At 40.7% G+C, this 16,959-nt stretch overlaps 3 protein-coding genes across 4 annotated transcripts; 2 read left to right on the top strand and 1 right to left on the bottom strand.

Moving 5' to 3' along the window:
* Positions 1-1,065: 1,065 nt before the first annotated feature.
* Positions 1,066-7,131, bottom strand: mpnd (MPN domain containing). Its single transcript, XM_077533285.1, has 13 exons — positions 6,527-7,131; positions 5,115-5,311; positions 4,828-5,049; positions 4,170-4,272; positions 3,893-3,971; positions 3,733-3,829; positions 3,582-3,654; positions 3,408-3,484; positions 2,566-2,734; positions 2,225-2,295; positions 1,996-2,085; positions 1,802-1,894; positions 1,066-1,605 (listed from the first exon to the last, which is right to left on the bottom strand). Exons 1-13 carry the CDS (start codon positions 6,528-6,530, stop codon positions 1,519-1,521), a joined length of 1,362 nt encoding a protein of 453 aa, XP_077389411.1. The 5' UTR covers positions 6,531-7,131; the 3' UTR covers positions 1,066-1,518.
* mutyh (mutY DNA glycosylase) lies at positions 3,550-11,755 on the top strand. 2 transcript variants are annotated; one of them, XM_077533283.1, is made up of 16 exons: positions 3,550-5,035; positions 5,118-7,682; positions 7,973-8,103; positions 8,240-8,279; positions 8,363-8,436; positions 8,504-8,545; positions 8,628-8,699; positions 8,778-8,891; positions 8,965-9,062; positions 9,189-9,333; positions 9,688-9,775; positions 9,852-10,034; positions 10,459-10,607; positions 10,774-10,923; positions 11,017-11,067; positions 11,180-11,755. In XM_077533283.1, the coding sequence occupies exons 2-16, from the start codon at positions 7,580-7,582 to the stop codon at positions 11,315-11,317; spliced, it is 1,578 nt and encodes a 525-aa protein (XP_077389409.1). In that variant the 5' UTR covers positions 3,550-5,035; positions 5,118-7,579; the 3' UTR covers positions 11,318-11,755. The 2 variants fall into 2 exon arrangements, with proteins under 2 accessions (XP_077389409.1, XP_077389410.1); XM_077533284.1 differs by having other exon boundaries at positions 3,550-7,682.
* A 700-nt stretch (positions 11,756-12,455) lies between these two features.
* On the top strand, positions 12,456-16,658 carry elovl8b (ELOVL fatty acid elongase 8b). The gene is made up of 8 exons (XM_077533288.1): positions 12,456-12,582; positions 12,661-12,728; positions 14,179-14,366; positions 14,442-14,522; positions 14,621-14,677; positions 14,805-14,919; positions 15,135-15,262; positions 16,018-16,658. The coding sequence occupies exons 2-8, from the start codon at positions 12,668-12,670 to the stop codon at positions 16,180-16,182; spliced, it is 795 nt and encodes a 264-aa protein (XP_077389414.1). The 5' UTR covers positions 12,456-12,582; positions 12,661-12,667; the 3' UTR covers positions 16,183-16,658.
* The last annotated feature ends 301 nt before the right edge of the window (positions 16,659-16,959 follow it).

Raw genomic sequence — 16,959 nt, 5'->3', positions numbered from 1 at the left:
CAAAAGGCTCCCGCGCTCTGGAAGCCGGGTGGTTTTTATTTTTATTTTTTTGTCTCGTTGGTGCATTTCAATCAACTCTTCCTGCGCTCCTCAAACAAGTGGAAACACCAAAGTAGAACGACCCGACAATAGTCAGACTGAAGTTCCTCCTCCTCATTTAAACATAGGTGCTTGGCCACAAGATGGCGCCAAGGCACCTATTTTATATTGGATAGGGCTTTGGCAGTGAACGGGTGTTTTTTCCAATGGGTCAAACAGATTGTGTTTCACTTTGGAGCTTCCACTGTACAAGAATCCTTCTGTGTGTAGTTGAGGATTCCAACAACGGTCAAAGGGAAAACATCAAGGGAATGTTTTGGTTCAGGAATGTTTTTAACCTTTTTTTTTTTTTTTTTTTTTTTTTTTCGCACTGTTAGTGCATTTACCAACCCCCAAACCAGACCAGCACTGTGTTTTGGACCTTGTCTCATATGTTTACACGTGGTATCCTAGAACTGTGTATGGAAAAAGAAAAAAAAAAAAAAAAAAAGCTTTTGTTTTAGGTGCCTTTTGGAACAAGGAAGGTGGGAAACCAAAAACTAACGGAGTAGTAACTTCATAAATGATCCACAATTTTTTTTTTTTTCTTTAATTTTTAACCCATGGCACTTCTGCGTGTGTGCACATTGCGGCACATTTACGACACTACAGGCTGTTAACTCACACACATGGCTAACATTTTTTCTTCTATTTTAGATCTGTTTTGAAAAGTCCCATTCATTTCCTAATTGTAAAGCGCTACGTTTTATTTAGTTGGTCTTAAATATTCTACGGAATCGTATTAAACGCATCCAGGCTCGCTATAGTATTATTTTTATATCCAAACCCATTTACAAAAATGCATGTAGTCCTTTTTATATTAATTATTGTTGTACCCTGTAAGATGTTAGATGTAAGCCGCCTTTTTACCTTGAGAAGTGAATTTAACCACAATTATTTTGTCCTTTTATTACCGTTATATTTGTATGTGCATCTTTCCTGACCCTCCCCACTTTGTTCATACAATAAACAAAAGACAACAACAAAAAAAATCTGAATGTGAATTTATTTTCTGATACTGTATTGGACAAAAATACAAAAAAAGACAGTCGTGTTTTAAATATTTCCAGTGTGTTTTGGTTGAAATGCTTTGTAGAACAGCAATCAGTAGGCTTACGTAAGGCATTGCTCTGTTCTCATGCAGGTACAGTATAATAAATAAAAAAAGGAGCAAGAAACCAGCACAGTTCAAAAGGCTAATACAGGCATCTTAAATAAACACACCAAAATGACTACATGTTTGGCTCCCTTTTTAACACTTTGAGAACTGCCGTCAGATACAGTAAAATCACCTCAGTGTTATTTTGACAAGTATGCACATTCACCAAATATAAAACAAACAAACAAACAAAAACTGACAAACTTTCTGGCACCACCCCATCAGTGTCATTTGTATATATAACGAAGGCAAGCTGAAATGTGGAAGTGATTTTGTACATCTCACTGAATGCCACTCAGCTGGCTGTAGACGTGCTCCAGGATCTGGGAGTAAGCTTGGTCCTTGGGGGCGTGGCAGCTAAGCGAGCCCTTTGGGGGGGGGGGATGGCGTAGCCAGGAAATCAAATTTATTAAGGGTATACTTTTAATTAATTGAATGCCAACATTTATGCTAAGCCTGACTATAAATGAGAAAATCTGATCTTTTTGCCGTGGTCTCTCTCCCCATGCACCATTGCCCCAACATTTGTTTTTTTTTTTTTTTTTTTTTTTTCCCCCTCCTCACCTTGATCTTGTCCATCATGGTGGTGTCGGGACACCAGTACTGGTTGAAGTGGACGAGGTCTGGTGCGGCTTTGTAGAAGTCCACCAGCAGCACCTGCAGACACTTTGTGCTCATTACTCGTTTTCACCACATATCACACTTAGTTGTCATTTTATTTTATTTTTTATTTTTTTTTAATGCATGCGCGATGATACCATTTCATTGAGGACGTCACTGGTGAGGAAGTTGTCTTGAACGTACGTGACCTCCACAGCCACGGGGATGCCGTAGTCGTTGGGCCTTTGCTGCGACGCAACGCGCAGAAATAGAATTGTTAGATTGTTAAAACAGACAAATAGGCCACATAAATGAGGTAAAAAAAAAACGTATGAAATAAGCTAAATTACTGGACCACACATTAGATGACTCTTGCTGCATGCTCACCTCAGGCGGGGGTACGACCCAGAACGGCGTTATGGTAGAGGCCACACCTTGATTACCGTGATAGTATGGTCCTGCAAAACAGTTGAAATCTGTGATTTATGTTTTACTATTTTTATTCACATATTCTGATAACTGATTAATCAGCAAATTAATTATTATTTTTTGCTATTTTTTTTTAGGGAGGGTGACGGTGGGCTGAATGATGTTTGTCAATTAGTGTAACGTGTTCATTTATCTGCAAAACTAATACAATTTTTGCAATTTTTTTTATCAGGCTAATTAAATTGGTCGGGCCCGAGTCATAATAATAATAATATCCAAGAATCCCAAGTTGTGCGTACCGCAGATGACGGCCAGGCACGGCTGGAAGCCGTTGTTGGAGCCCTGCAGCCGCAGCTGGTGGTCCATCTGCGAGTCGATGTCCTGCAGCGACGGCAGGGCCGGACCCCGAGGGTGACTGTGGTACCAGCCCACCAACGACAAGCCACGCATGAACAAGTTCTGGCAGATCTGGATGCATCACGGTAAAAAAATGATAATAATGTGACTTGTCGTGTTAATTTCGTCAACGTACATTTTTCACCGGACTAGACTAGACTAAAACTCTCATTGATAAACAATAACATACTAACTCAGAATGCATTTTCGTCGACTAATCAAGACGAGATGAAAATGTACTTAAGACGAAAATTATATGATTTTTGTAAAAAAAAAAAAAAAAACTACTAACATTCCAACAATAGTGTTAATCTGACCGCTAACTAATGCTTGCTAACTTACTAGCTCATAGCATGGAGCAATAGTAGCCACTTGTTGATATACTGTAATTGTGAGTGAATTGTGAGTAAGTTGTTTTTCATCAAAAAGATTAGATAACATTTTATGTGAAATAGTTTTAGATCCAAAATGTTCAAATAATCTGCTGACAAAATAAAAAAATATATATACAGCGGTAAAATGATTGCCGTGACTAAAACACTGACTAAAACTTAAATAAAGGCTAAAATGCTAGATTTATAGTCGACTAAAAATAGACTAAATAAAAACGGGATGAGATTGACTAACTATGATAAAAACTAACAAGCGTGATTGAAACTGGACTAAAACAGACAAAATTTAAAAATGGCGGACAATATTAACACGAGTGACTTGTTTTTTTAAATATGAGAATTGTGCGTAGTACCTCCTCCTCGACAGCAGAGGCAGCATCTCTGTCCGCCAGCCTCGTTCGACAAGGAAAAGCCCGTAAGACGGTCAGCACTGAAACGACACAAGGAGCAACAGATCGGGTTTGAAAAATTTGATGGTTGACCATTTCATATATATATATATATTTTTTAATCTCAGTCCAACTCACATTGTGTGTTTGTGTCCCACCGTCCTCCCAGGTACCCCACCACCTCACTAGTAGTCAAGTGGCAATGGAAGTCCTAGTGAGGAGATCAATTATGGGAGTGAGGGATGTTAGTTCCTAACAATTTTTCGCCCGCTTGGTTTGTTTGCGTTACCATGAGCAGCAGCACGTTACTGGACACGGCCACGTTGAAAGGCTGGAACCTGTTGATGGCCGAAAAGGCCGACAGCTCCACCAGCGTGTGAGGGTCCCTGAGGATGCAAGGTGACCTCGTTGGACGCTAAACTTTGACCTTTTAATGAAGAAGCGGCTACCTGGAAACGTCCCTGGTGCCCAGCGTGCAATATCTGACGGGGATCCTCTCTCGGTCCGTTCTCCTCGGAGCCAGAGCGTCTGGAACAAAAAAACAAATTTGTCAGAAGAAAAGAAAAGCCAGATCACATATTTAAGCAATTTTTTCCATTCCCTTACATTAAAAAAAATTGTCTAACAGATCATCAAGTTACAGACCTCCCTCCCTCCGTCCGTCCCTGAAAATAGGAACCAGATTGTTGAGCAGAGGAGGGATTTTAAAAAATGAAAAAAAAATACCGTGCAGTCCTCCAGGTTTGTTGTTTCTGTTCTTCTCTTCGGCTTGCATGGCTGACTTGCCTTCCTCTTCATCCTCGTCGTCATCTTCCTCGCTCACCAGGCTCTGATGTTAGCAACACAAACATGATATGACATAACAATAATACAGTGTTTTCTGTAGTGTTAATTTCGGCAATGAAATCTAAACAAAAATAATTTCGTCAACACACATTTTTCACCAGACTAAAACTAGACTAGACTAAACTAAAACCCTCATTAATAAATAAGTGGGACTAAATCAGTATGCATTTTCGTCGACTAAAGAAGATGAGAGAAAAATTTACATTTAATAAAAATGACTAAAATCTATGGACATTTTAGTTTATTAACAAAAACGAGACAAAAATGATATGATTTTATAAAATCTTGTCTGTGCTAATCTGTCACTGTTTTCATCAAAAAGATGAGAGAAAATTTGATGTGAAATAGTTTTAGATCCGAACACCTATACTATCTAAAAATGTTGACATTTCAGCCGACAAGAAACTCACTTTAAACTTGAGAATGCATTTCAAATCTGCCTGGTGACACTCGTAATTTTTTTTCACAGAATACTTATGTAATCGAGTAATTGTTTGGAGGACTACTTTCACATTATAGTAAAAGCAACAGTCCTCACCATGTCTGCGCTGGGCTGGTACTTGTGCAGCCAGGTGGTCTTGTACTGGGCCAGCTTCTGGCCGCGATAGCGCACCGAGGCCCAGCCGCAGCCGGACTTCTTGGCCGGGTTGACCAGACGCTTGCAGTGGGTGGCCCAGGCGCTCGGCGAGTTGAAGATCTGACCCGTCTCCACCCAGCGGATTTTGCCGTCGTTCAGCAGGTCCCCGGTGAAGTTCTTACCCTGAGGGACGGGCAGATTATAGTCAACAGTCGCGTCGATACATTTTGTATCTATTTTTTCGTTACCAGGTAGTGGATGGCCAGCACGCCGTCGCCCGGCTCCACCAGGCCGTCCTTGAGGAGCACCCGCAGCGTGATGCCCCGCCGCGTGAGCAGCGAGCCTCGGCCCGAGCTGGAGCGAAGGTCGGCCTCCTCGCCGCCGCTCAGCTCCTCCTCGTCGTCCTCGCCGCCGTCCTCCACCACCTGAGGCGAGCCGGGCGCCTCTGAGGGAGGAGAAGTAATGTTAGCGTGTCGACTGGGCTCATCATTGGAATTATATCTGACCTAGATTTACAAGCTCAATTCAGTTGTTCCATGGAATCGTATTAATTTATTCCAGTATCTTCTCTTCATTTTGTGTCTTAGCTGTGCACTAGTATTGCTTCCAGTTCATGTATGCAGACGCTTGATTTTTATTTTTTGTCCAATTAAATTTGAGCCACCGTGTTGCCATGTCAATCTAATCTGCCTTCCTAATAAGGTAGTTTGTTGAACCAATCAGATTCCCTCTGATTGGTTAATCAAAGCAAAACTGTTGCAGCCAGATTGAACTAGCAAAACACAACAAGCAGCAGTTTGGCAAAAACTCGACAGTTCTTCAAAAAATAGGCTTCAAGCTCTCTGTCAACTGTCAAGGTCAACAAAACACATTGTTTTTAATTTCCTCTACCTTAATGCCAACACACAATGCCAATAAGCAAATAGCATCGATGACAGAGCTATAAAGGCTTCAAAACAATGGATATTAAAAGACAAACAGTGAAAAAGCAATATAACAATACTCACTGGCAAATATTATTTATCCTCTATCTTTTGAATTACTGGCCTTTACTAAGTCACTTTGTTGTGAATCTCTTCTCTGTTTGACGCCGTATGACTGTATTAAGCTGCCCCCTGGTGGCCAAGGTGCGCACACACCAGAGGACCGGAATGGATTAATGGCATTTCCGTTCAATTTAGATGATTTGAGATGAGTGATAAAAGATTTTTCGATATTTTCTGCATTCCTTTTTTGTTTTTGTTCAGTTAAGTAAGATGTTTACATTTGTCAAAAGTTTTAATAATGTCTGGCTAATTATTATCTAGCAGTGATTTTAGTTTTCTTCCAGTCAGTGTCCAAAAGATTTTGCTCCCAAAGTGTTAAAGGTATTACGCACCAAACAATTTACTTTAATGTCTGACTTTAAGCCTCCGCTCCTATTGGTGGGTGTTGCATGCTAAAGTAATAGCAGTCCACTCTCTGTTTTGTGCGTGTTTTTAAAGGGCGTCAAAATGGAGCGTCTCCGTTCAAGTACCGCTGCTGGGCAGCCTTTTGTTTCCGCGCCCCGTCAGGACATAGCTCCCTCGGCAAGAAAAGCGGCCTGTGCCCCTCTTCCCTTCTTCGATCCCCCCCACCCTCGGGATGACAATTAAAGCCCACTTTCATTCATCCTCCTCACCCATGATGGCTCCGAGGGCGCCGGGAACGAGTCGCTCCAGCTCGGGAAGCGGACGTTGGAGCTTGCAGTCCGGACGGAGGCTTTCGGTCTGTGTCGCTCCCGATGGGAGATGTGCTTTCTTCCGGTGCTCGCTGCGGCTCGCTGGGGCTGTTGTTGTTGAAAAGCAGAAAATGAAGGCTGCGCCGTGGTCGTTTCCTTGTTGTGTTGCTTTAATGTCTGCTCCCCTCCCCTTTCTTCTTCCTTCTTGTCACTCTCTCCCTGGGCGCCAGCTGCCATGCCGACGACCACCCACCTCCCCCCCACGGACACTTATCGCAGATGATTCACATTTTTAAACACCCAAAGAGCGGAGGACATTGATCGTGCTAATAAATTAATATATGCATCAAGAATGTAAACAGCGTGGCGTCGTAAAGGAAAAAAAAAAAGACTTGGAAGTGAAATTTAAAAAGCATGGTGACTATTATAGGATATTTTAAGCGAAAAACGCCATAAAGTGACAAACGGAAAGTTTAGAAAAATCCACATTGTTTAATTAAAGAAGGTTTCACTTTCTATCCATGGGACGGTCCGTGTGTGTCTTCCTCGAAGAAAAGCACTTTTTGTGGACTTTGCCAGCAGAGGGCAGCAAATTTCCAGTGTCCGGGTATCCGGGGTTGATCACGGTCAGCGTGTTTTTAGCGACACATGCTGGATTAATAAGGTATTGCAGCGTCACGGTGTACTTTTACTTGAGTCACAATTTCCAGCTGACATTTTAAAATGTATATATTTGGGAAAATAAACACCTAAACGTTTTCATTGTTTTTTTACAGTTCTAGACCTTTATATATTGACTTAAACAGTCATTATTTCGCATTTTGTCCTGTAAATCTCAGGTTTCGTTTACACCGGATGTGACGTCAAAAGACAAGGGGTTCGTCAGAGCTGATTGGACGAGCGGCGAGGAAGGGGCGTTTCTTTAAAGTAGCGCGAGTCGAAGTAAATCAAGTGTTTCTGCTACAAACATTGACAGGAGAAATGAAATAATCGCTTTTTAATGTTACTTTTCGGATGTGTGCGTCCCGTTTAACGATGCGTAGGGTAAAGAAAGAGACTCTCGAAGTGGTGGAAAAGGCGAAACCGAAGCGGAAGAGGCAAAAGACGCATAAAGACGGTAGGCTAATAATTGTAATGTGACAGTCGAAACCTTCAAGTTTCAAGCAAGTTTCAATTCACCCGTAGCCAAATACAAAATGAAAACACTCGCAAGGAGCAGCTGTAAAAATTGATTTAATATACAAATAAACTTAGTTACGAATTTGGCCGTGGAATGCAATCAACTCGTAAGTCAAGAGATTACCACTCATACCCCTGTTAAAAAAAAAAAAAAAAAAATCCCTCCTCTCTAGTACCTGTACCAAAATGGCGGTCGCCGCGCATATCATGCCAACTTTCCTCCTGCAGATGAACCCTCCGGTGCTGTTTTGCGCTCTGCCTACCACACATTCTGTGAGCCTGCTGACGTTGGTCATCTGCGGACTCGTCTACTCAGCTGGTACGACCTGGAGAAGCGAGAACTGCCATGGAGGACTCTGGTATTTGTCAGATATTCATTTGGGTTTTTTTGGCCAAGTTTCTATCAGGTTTTCTATATTTTTGTGAGCTTTTTGCCAGATTTTTCCGGCAGTGTAACTTAAAAAGTCTTACCATCCCCTTGTGTTACTCCACCAGGCACTAATCGAGCCTGATGTCAACATAAGGACCTATGCAGGTACATTAAATTCTGTTGAGGTTAAGGCATTACGCGGCTCCTACTGACTCGTTTTAACAAATATTTGTCCTTCCTTGTTCAAGTGTGGGTGTCAGAGATCATGTTACAACAGACCCAGGTCGCCACAGTGATCGACTACTACACAAAATGGATGAAGGTACTCATTTTAGCTGGTGTGTAATAACATTATCAGTTCCTTGATGTTGTAAAGTTGTGTGTTCCAGCGTTGGCCCACCGTTTCAGATCTGTCAGCTGCGACATTAGAGGTGACACCACTTAAAAGCTTCAGATCTCAGTTTAAAAAAAAAATCAATTTGGATTAATTTTATTGATTTTGTTCATGAGCAGGAAGTGAATCAAATGTGGGCGGGCCTTGGCTACTATTCACGGGGGAAACGTCTGCATGAAGGTGCCCAAAAAGTGAGTGCAGTACAGGATGTGTGATGTCATAGTAACAAAACAAAAAACAAAAAAATGGACGACTGCTTGTGCGTGCAGGTGGTGTCGAAACTCGACGGCCAGATGCCCGACACGGTGGACGAGCTGCTGAGGCAGCTACCAGGAGTGGGTCGCTACACTGCCGCTGCCATCGGCTCCATCGCGCTGGGCCAGGTCAGCAGTCGCGCACGCATGCACGAATGCACGATTTTAATACCAGGAAGTGACTACATCCCTCGTCGCCTAGGTTACGGGGGCCGTGGACGGCAATGTCATCCGGGTCCTGTGCCGCATGAGGGCCATCGGGGCCGACTGCACGAGTCCTGCCGTCACAGAGGCGCTCTGGTGATTGGGATGCCACGAATAGTCCAAAAATACGAGTCAGCTCGGGTTTAAAGTCAAATTAATATCTGATTATTTAAATTTCAGGCTAAAGAAATAAGTGTTTCTTTCTGGTTTGTTGTCTTTCAGGACTCTGGCAAATGCGCTGGTGGACCCAAAGCGACCAGGGGACTTCAACCAGGCCATGATGGAGCTCGGGGCCCGAGTCTGCACCCCAAAGGGGCCCCTTTGCGAGCAGTGTCCTGTACGCTCGCAATGCCACTCTTACAGAAAGGTATGATAAAAAATAAAATTGAAAAAATACTCCTAAAATACTAAAATATAACCGTGACTGGAACAACGACGGGCTTATAAGCAAAAGCACAGGTGGGAGGGGGCAAGGTGCATCAAACCATTCTGTACTGGGTTTACTGTATTTTTGTTGTTTACATATTAATTTTAAACTATGATTTATATATATATTATAGCGATAACTTTGTAGCTTGCTAAAAAGAACACACAGTAGAAATGTATCTATATAAATTTTGGGGGTGCTATTGTTCACTTTGGGGGTGCTGAAGCCCCCAAAAATGGGCTAAATATGCGTCTTGATAGGACTGAGGCGGGACGTCGGCCATTTTGTGTGTAGGTTCAATCCAAACGAGAGCAGAATTCCAAGAGGCTGTTAGTGGAAAATGACATGAAGCCTCCAGCACTTCCTGACATTGAAGACTGCAGTAAGTCATCTTCTTTTCTCCTCACTGGACTTTTCATCTTTTTTTTAATTTTTTTTATTTGGCATCACTCGCTCAGGCGCCAGCGGAACGTGCCCGCTGTGTGCACCCGAGCCTTGGGATGAGGAGTTGGGGGCTCAGAACTTCCCGAGAAAGCCGGCCAAGAAGCCCCCCAGGGTGGAGCGAACGTTGACATGCGTGCTGACTCGGCGCGGCGAAGGAGGCGAGGACGAGTTCTTGCTCATGCAAAGACCAAACAAAGGTTTGGAACTTGCACCTTTGTTTCCACGTGGATTATTATTGCAATTATTTTATTGTAGTCGTATAGTTGTAGTGGAATTCCCAAAGTCTTCATTCTATATAATCAATTCTATTTTCATAAACAGTGAATTAAATTTCACTGTTGCCAGTGAGGTTACTGTCACTAATAGGGATTCTACAATACATACATTGAATGTGTGCCGTTATTTTCGTTTACCTAAAAAAAAAAAGTGTTTTAGTAAATTTGTATGTTTTAACAAGTTTAAGGTCGATGGGAGAGGTAATAAAACGATATACAATAAATCCTGAGTGTGTATATTGTTCTACATTGTAGATTTTTAACTAGTAGATATTTATTTTGGATTTTGTCCTCCAAATATATGCCATAAACATTTTTAATTTGTCCCCAAATGTGGTTTTGTCAGGTTTGTTGGCAGGCTTGTGGGAATTTCCAAGTCTTGTGTTAGAAAAGGAGGACAAGTCTGAAAAGAAACACAAGATGGCGCTGTGTGTCCACCTCGATAAACACCTGGATGCACCGTTGACTCAAAGCTCTCTTCACTATGTGGGAGAAGTAAGGGTTTGGAATTTTGACTAATTATTTGGTTTTATATTATTCAAAATGAATTAAAGTGAATTCAATTATGCACCCATTTTTGCATTATGTAATTTTCTGACATTTCCAAAACGGCAAATGAATCAACATGCGTTCTGCATGCTCCCTGAATTTGTCGTCGTAGGTGGTTCACATTTTCTCGCACATCCGCCAGACGTACGTGGTCCACACGTTGCACCTGGGAGACGCCGAGGCGCCTTTGCGGACGGGAAACGTGCGCTGGGTCAGCAGGGCGGCGCTGCGGGAGGCCGCCGTGTCTACGGGTGTCAAAAAGGTCACGCACCACAACATTATCATTTTTATGCTTCAACTTTTTTTTTTTTTTTTAAAGCTACTACAGTTCTTCTGTATGTCAACTCTCGTGCAGATTTTGAAGCTTTGTGATTCTGCAAGACTTCAGAAGGAGCAAAACTCTCCAGTAAGTTTTCGTTTGCGGCGTGTGAGAGAATTTGACGGTGCAATTTGAAAAGTCATACAAATCTCTTCCATACGTATGCGATGATAAAAATGTACAAACTCGTCTCACTTAGGATGCGAAGAGGCAAAAGGACGACGACAAGAAACGACCGCGAAGCGCAAAGAAAGCCAAAATGAAAGCGTCCGTCGGTAGCAACAAGCAACTGTCGCTCACTTCCTTCTTCAGGACCACCAAGCAGGAAACTTGCTGAAAATTTTACAATTCTACGTTCTCTACAGTATCATCGACATTTGTGTGCGAAAAGTGACGTTAGGCTACAGCTTTTAAAAAAAAATAATAATTGCAAAAGGGTGGAAGAAGTTTTCTCTCCTGTATATTTCCGTTGGAAATTAAGCTGAGGAATTTTACAAGTATTTTAAATAGGAAACATTTCATGGTAAGTTATTGGCTTTACCTCAATTTCACAAATAATACAGTGACAGTGGAATTACTCCCAATATAAACTGAATTAATCTTTATGAGAATTCCACCAAAATAGTTAACTGTACCAAAAAATAAATAAAAATAACGGGACCACCAACCTTGAACCCACGATGTGGTCAGGTTTACTTTACTTATTGACATTCTGTTTTCTCATGTTTTTTATACAATAGAGTGCTATTTTTGTATTAATAAAATCCTGACAAAATATGGTGGCATTTTTTTTGGGTGACTGGGACAGATGAATGGAATTTCAGTTTGTTTCTGAGGGGATAAGTTTATGTACGAGTGAATTAAGTCATGTAACTTGTAAGTCAATGCAGCCGACTTAACAACATTATGTATTTGTGTTTTCGGCTTAGATTTATTCATTTATTTATTTTGTGCGAGTATTTTGCTAAATAAATGTCTTTCTTCCACCGGAAGTGAGTACGGAGAAGAAGCAGATGATGTCCATTGAAATGACAGGGAGGGAAAAACAGCGCCTCCTAGCGTCGAGATGCCGTCCTAGCGTGACCGTTTTATGAAGCATGCTGAGAATGCGGAAGTGTGTAATATTATGTTTGGCTTGATAGAAAATAACATACCTTCTAAAGATAAAGAACTATTTCAAATTATTATAACTGTTGTCTGTGCAAAATTGTGGAAAACCAGGTGTGTTATGAGTATGAAGAATATAATAATTGATAGCAACACCGTGTTTAGACAAATTCTCTGTTTTTTAAGGAAAGAACGAAATAAGGACAAAAAGAAGCTTTTCCCCTGGCATATTTTACAGTTGTAAAATGTTTCGGACGTTTTGAATTTTGAGTGTTCTAATTGATCGTGTACCTTGTGTGTAAATGTTTTGTATTTGGTGTTTTGAAACTTTTTGTAAATGATGTGAAACTGAATAAAGTTTTGTAAAAATCGGAAGTGTGTGGGTCTCGTTCTTCTGCATTCTTGCAACTTTCCGGTTGGCGGCCGCATATAATGTGCCGTGCTGCTCTCCACGAGGAGGACGAGGAAGAGCGACGGATCTCAACTCAATTTGAGGTTTGTAAACAATCTCACAAGAAGTTTTAAAAACGCTAACGTAGATTTCGATTGGGTCTAATTATTGTTGCTTGACAGGCGGGTGATGATGACGTCTGCGTGGGACACGATCTTGTCAGTCCACCAGAAGATTGTCGACAATGGAGGTATAGTTCCTATCGTTCCTCATTCTTAACTCAACAGCTCAAATGAAGATTTGGATTCATGTCTCGTTTTTGGTCAAACAGCAACAATTTTGCATTCTTATATTCTTTCTGCTGGCCCAAAAAGTTCAATGAGTTTGTTGTCGTTTTCTTTTCTTTTTTTTTGCTGTTTTGTCTGGAACCTGCTGAACGTGTTGAATGTGCATTGTTTGTCTTTTCGGTATCTCATCAACGTCTGTCATTGTGCCGTCAGTAACAACATTGAAATTCAAAACTTTAATTTTCATGATAAAACAGGCCCACCGTTACACCGACATGCCATGTCAGGCAACATTTGTGATCAATGATCTAACTGACTGATAAATAATTAAATATGAAATATGACAGTGGTTCTTTCTAAATGAAATTCCAATTATTATAATAATTAAGACCTTCACTTGGGGAAATCCGCAGACACACAAGATATGTGTATCAAATTAATAAGCGATCACATTAATTACATCCACTGTCATACATTGAGTGTGGATTTCTTCTTTGGTTGTTTTTAATTTACACATTGATAGTGATGATGAAAAACTGGTTCGATGAGTGAACGCGAGGGCACATATGTTTTTTTTTATTTTTTTTACTCTTGTTTCTAGTTATGTAATTCTACAAGACACTGCAGTAGAGCATACAATAATAACGAGGGCCCAATTAATTTGCCATTTGATTTAATCAGCCATTATTAACGTTTTGAAATGGATATAATAATTATAATAATAATAATAAATAAAATACGTTTGTTTTTTTATGACTGGAGTATTTTTTTTTTAAACATTTTCTAGCAATAGACAAAAATTATGACATTCAAACATCCCCCCCAAATAAAAACAAAAAAACTTCAAATTTTGTTTCTTGCTTATTTTTCTCTCTGTTGTTAAGTTAAAAATTAAAGGACAATGTGAAATGTTCTGCTTGTAATTCATACCTTCATTGTTGTATGTGGGGAACAAAAAAAATATGATCTATTTTATTATTATTCATCATATATACTGTATTCATATTGGTAAGAACATGTCAAACTTCGTTTAAATACAGCGTCATGAATTTTACTTTCTTAAATTTTTATTTTCATTATTTTATTAGCATTTTGAAATGAGTAAAAAAAATAAAATGTTTTTTTTTTCAGATTTTTTTTAAATACCATATTCTAGCAATAGACAAAAATTCTGAGATTCAACCGAAAAAAAATAATCAAATTTTGTTTGTTTATTTTTCATTTTCCATGATTTTAAACTTTAGTTCAATCGTCCACTTCTTCTGAGCACTAACTTTCTTAGGACCTGCGGTTAGAAAAAAATAGATGTGAGCATAATAGTCATCATTTGACGCAATCGCTAAAGAATTTTTTATTTTTTTTTGTCTTTCTACATGTGTTGCTCCACGTTGTTGTTTTTGTGCATCGCTGCAGACAAGAGGACCGACCCGTGGCCGCTGGTCCACTCGCCGGTCCCGGTCACGCTCATCTTCCTGCTGTACCTGTGCATGGTGTGGGCGGGGCCTCGTGTCATGAGACGCCGCGAGCCCGTCGACCTGCGCGCGGTTCTCATCGTTTATAACTCGGCCATGGTGGCCTTGTCGGCTTACATGTTCCACGAGGTGCCATTACGGTTTCCATATATCTCTTAAATGGCTTTCAAAATGGTTGAATTGTCATGTGATGTGATTTTGTAGTTCTTGACCACTTCCTGGTTGTCCAACTACAGCCTCCTGTGTCAGCCGGTGGACTACAGTAGCAAACCGCTGCCCATGAGAGTGAGAGACATTTTGCGTTCTCTTTTTGGGTTCTTGAGCATCTCGAAAATCACTACACACATTCTTAGCGTTTGTTATTATTATTCCTTTTCTTGTAGATGGCTCGAGTCTGCTGGTGGTTCTTCTTCTCCAAAGTCATCGAGCTGAGCGACACGGTATGGAGACTTTTATTTTGTTTTGGGTGACGCCTCCAAATATTCCGCGGCATGTTGTCGTCGGTCATTACGGAAAGCTCTTAGCGTGACCTCCTTTCTCCGCTTTCTCTTTTATCAATCCGAGCAGTTCTTCTTCATCCTGAGGAAGAAGAACAGCCAGCTGACTTTCCTTCACGTCTTCCATCACGCCACCATGATCTTCAACTGGTGGTCCGCGGTCAAGTACACGGCTGGCGGACAGTGTAAGAAGAAGTGGAAACTTAACTTTCTGTGATAGGAATTTATGACAATAAACTAAACTAGAAAATTGAAATGATTCACTGCCAGCCCAGTTAAAATTGATTTTTGACGTTTAAATCCGTCACTGGCAGTTAATGAATTTATAGATCGTTTGAATAAATATATATAATCTGACTTTCCTTCATCTACTAATGGAATCTGCCTTCTTGTATTGCAGCTTTCTTCATCGGCCTGCTCAACACTTTTGTCCACACTGTGATGTACTCGTACTACTGCCTGGCTGCTTTGGGCCCTCACATGCAGAAGTACTTGTGGTGGAAGTCATACCTCACCTGCTTGCAGCTGGTAAGGGAAGCAGTACTGATAACTTGTGTTGAAAAAATATAGAAAAATAATCATGATAACTAGACCAAGTGCAATTTCTGGAGAAATTGCGCAGGAATGCTGAATGCTTATGTAGTCAATTGAAAGATAAATGATGTGAAAATTACAAAGTTTTAATTGAAGTTGAAGGGTAAATGAATAATAAAAAGTACTGAGCTGGTCACGATGATCAGTTGTATGTATGGAAGTGGGCGTGGAAAGTGGGACTTTGAACAAGTTCAATGTCAGTCCCATTGAAAATGAATGGGGGAAAAGTTGATATTTAACGTCAAATTATGCGAGTACTGTAAGTAACGTGGAATCAGATGACATATACCCCGGAATGCGTGAATTTTTGAAGCAAGTTGAAATTTGAACGGTGTAAATCGGAAGCATTATGTGGGAGTTGTTTTTTGGCCAAAAAAAAGTGAGGAAAATAAAAATCCAAATAAAATATGTGGGATGCTTTCAGCATTCCCACAATAATACAAGTCGTACTGATGTAGTTATGTTCCAAATTCCACTGCTTGAAGAGATATAACACCGTAACTGTTGATGGTGTTCGTTTTGTTAGCATTAAGCTAACTGTTTGTTAGCTTGAAGCTAAACTAACGTTCACAGGGCAAACGCTATGTGGTTCTTTGTATCTCTTTTCAAAAGTATGAAGTAAATATGAGTGACCAAATACCTGAAAAGTAGTCTACTCAAGTACAACCAACTACTTTTTGCCTCCCCAGCTGCAGTTTCTGCTGGTTCTCATACACACGAGCTACAACCTGTTCACCGACTGTGACTTCCCGGCCGTCACCAACATTGTGGTGGTTCTTTACTCCAGCTTCCTCATCCTCCTCTTCGGTAACTTCTATCGCCGGAGTTACCTCGACAAGAGGAAGCAGAAGTAAGACACCTTCGAACTGGTGCAGCGCTGCTCTTCACACTTCAAAGATGTTTACAGACAATCAGACTCGAGAAGTGCTGCTTTGTTTGTGTGCGCGTGCTCGCGCTTTGTCCACTAGAGGGCGGCGCGCGCGCCCATATTGTATTACAAACAACCGGGAGCTGATGACACGTTTCATTCCGATTATTTATTATTTCTTGAATGGTGAAAGAGACAAAAATTCCAGTGTGTGTTGTAAACCATCTGTGCATTTATACGCAATGTTAAGTTTGCTTTAAATGATTGCAGCAGGGAGACAAACCCACAGCCACAAAATAAAACTGAGGAGCGCAAACGTTATTAAAACAACACAGTGATATGATACGTTTGTTTATGTGCTTGGGTCTGAAAACAGATGTTCAATACAAGACCGTGTTTTCCAAATGTTAACACTGGAACCAAATCCATTTTTTTCTTTCAATAAAAGTGATTGTGAAAGGATTTTGGACAATTTAATGGCTCATTCTTTTTTTCCTTCCTGTTATCTTTCAGTGGTACAGTGAACTCCCGCTATTATAATTTATAAATAGTCATTGACACCGAAACTACAACTATAATTAATCTTCAACTTTAAATGGTTACTTGACTCATTTTGCAATATTTAGCCGTAAAAGGTAAAAATTCTGTCTGTCGTGAATTTGATAACGTCATCGGTAAAGTATCCCTTTCACAGTTCCTTGACACCAAGATGCCACCAGATGGCGCCAAAGCGATCTACTAAAAAGGAGGAGAAATAAAAGGC

Source organism: Festucalex cinctus, chromosome 10 (assembly GCF_051991245.1).
Source record: "Festucalex cinctus isolate MCC-2025b chromosome 10, RoL_Fcin_1.0, whole genome shotgun sequence".
Classification (NCBI taxonomy): domain Eukaryota; kingdom Metazoa; phylum Chordata; class Actinopteri; order Syngnathiformes; family Syngnathidae; genus Festucalex; species Festucalex cinctus.
This window is presented reverse-complemented; position numbering and strand designations above follow the sequence as displayed.

Coding starts and splice junctions, on each gene's coding strand:
- elovl8b (XM_077533288.1), top strand. CDS start 12,668: ATGATGACGTCTGCGTGGGACACGATCTTGTCAGTCCACCAGAAGATT. Junction 14,523..14,620: donor GCAAACCGCTGCCCATGAGA/GTGAGAGACATT, acceptor CTTTTCTTGTAG/ATGGCTCGAGTCTGCTGGTG. Junction 14,920..15,134: donor GTACACGGCTGGCGGACAGT/GTAAGAAGAAGT, acceptor CTTGTATTGCAG/CTTTCTTCATCGGCCTGCTC.
- mpnd (XM_077533285.1), bottom strand. Junction 3,972..4,169: donor CAAACCTGGAGGACTGCACG/GTATTTTTTTTT, acceptor TTTTTGTTCCAG/ACGCTCTGGCTCCGAGGAGA. Junction 2,296..2,565: donor GTGCCTGGCCGTCATCTGCG/GTACGCACAACT, acceptor ACTGTTTTGCAG/GACCATACTATCACGGTAAT.
- mutyh (XM_077533283.1), top strand. CDS start 7,580: ATGTGTGCGTCCCGTTTAACGATGCGTAGGGTAAAGAAAGAGACTCTC. Junction 8,104..8,239: donor AACTGCCATGGAGGACTCTG/GTATTTGTCAGA, acceptor TTACTCCACCAG/GCACTAATCGAGCCTGATGT. Junction 9,063..9,188: donor GCCGTCACAGAGGCGCTCTG/GTGATTGGGATG, acceptor GTTGTCTTTCAG/GACTCTGGCAAATGCGCTGG.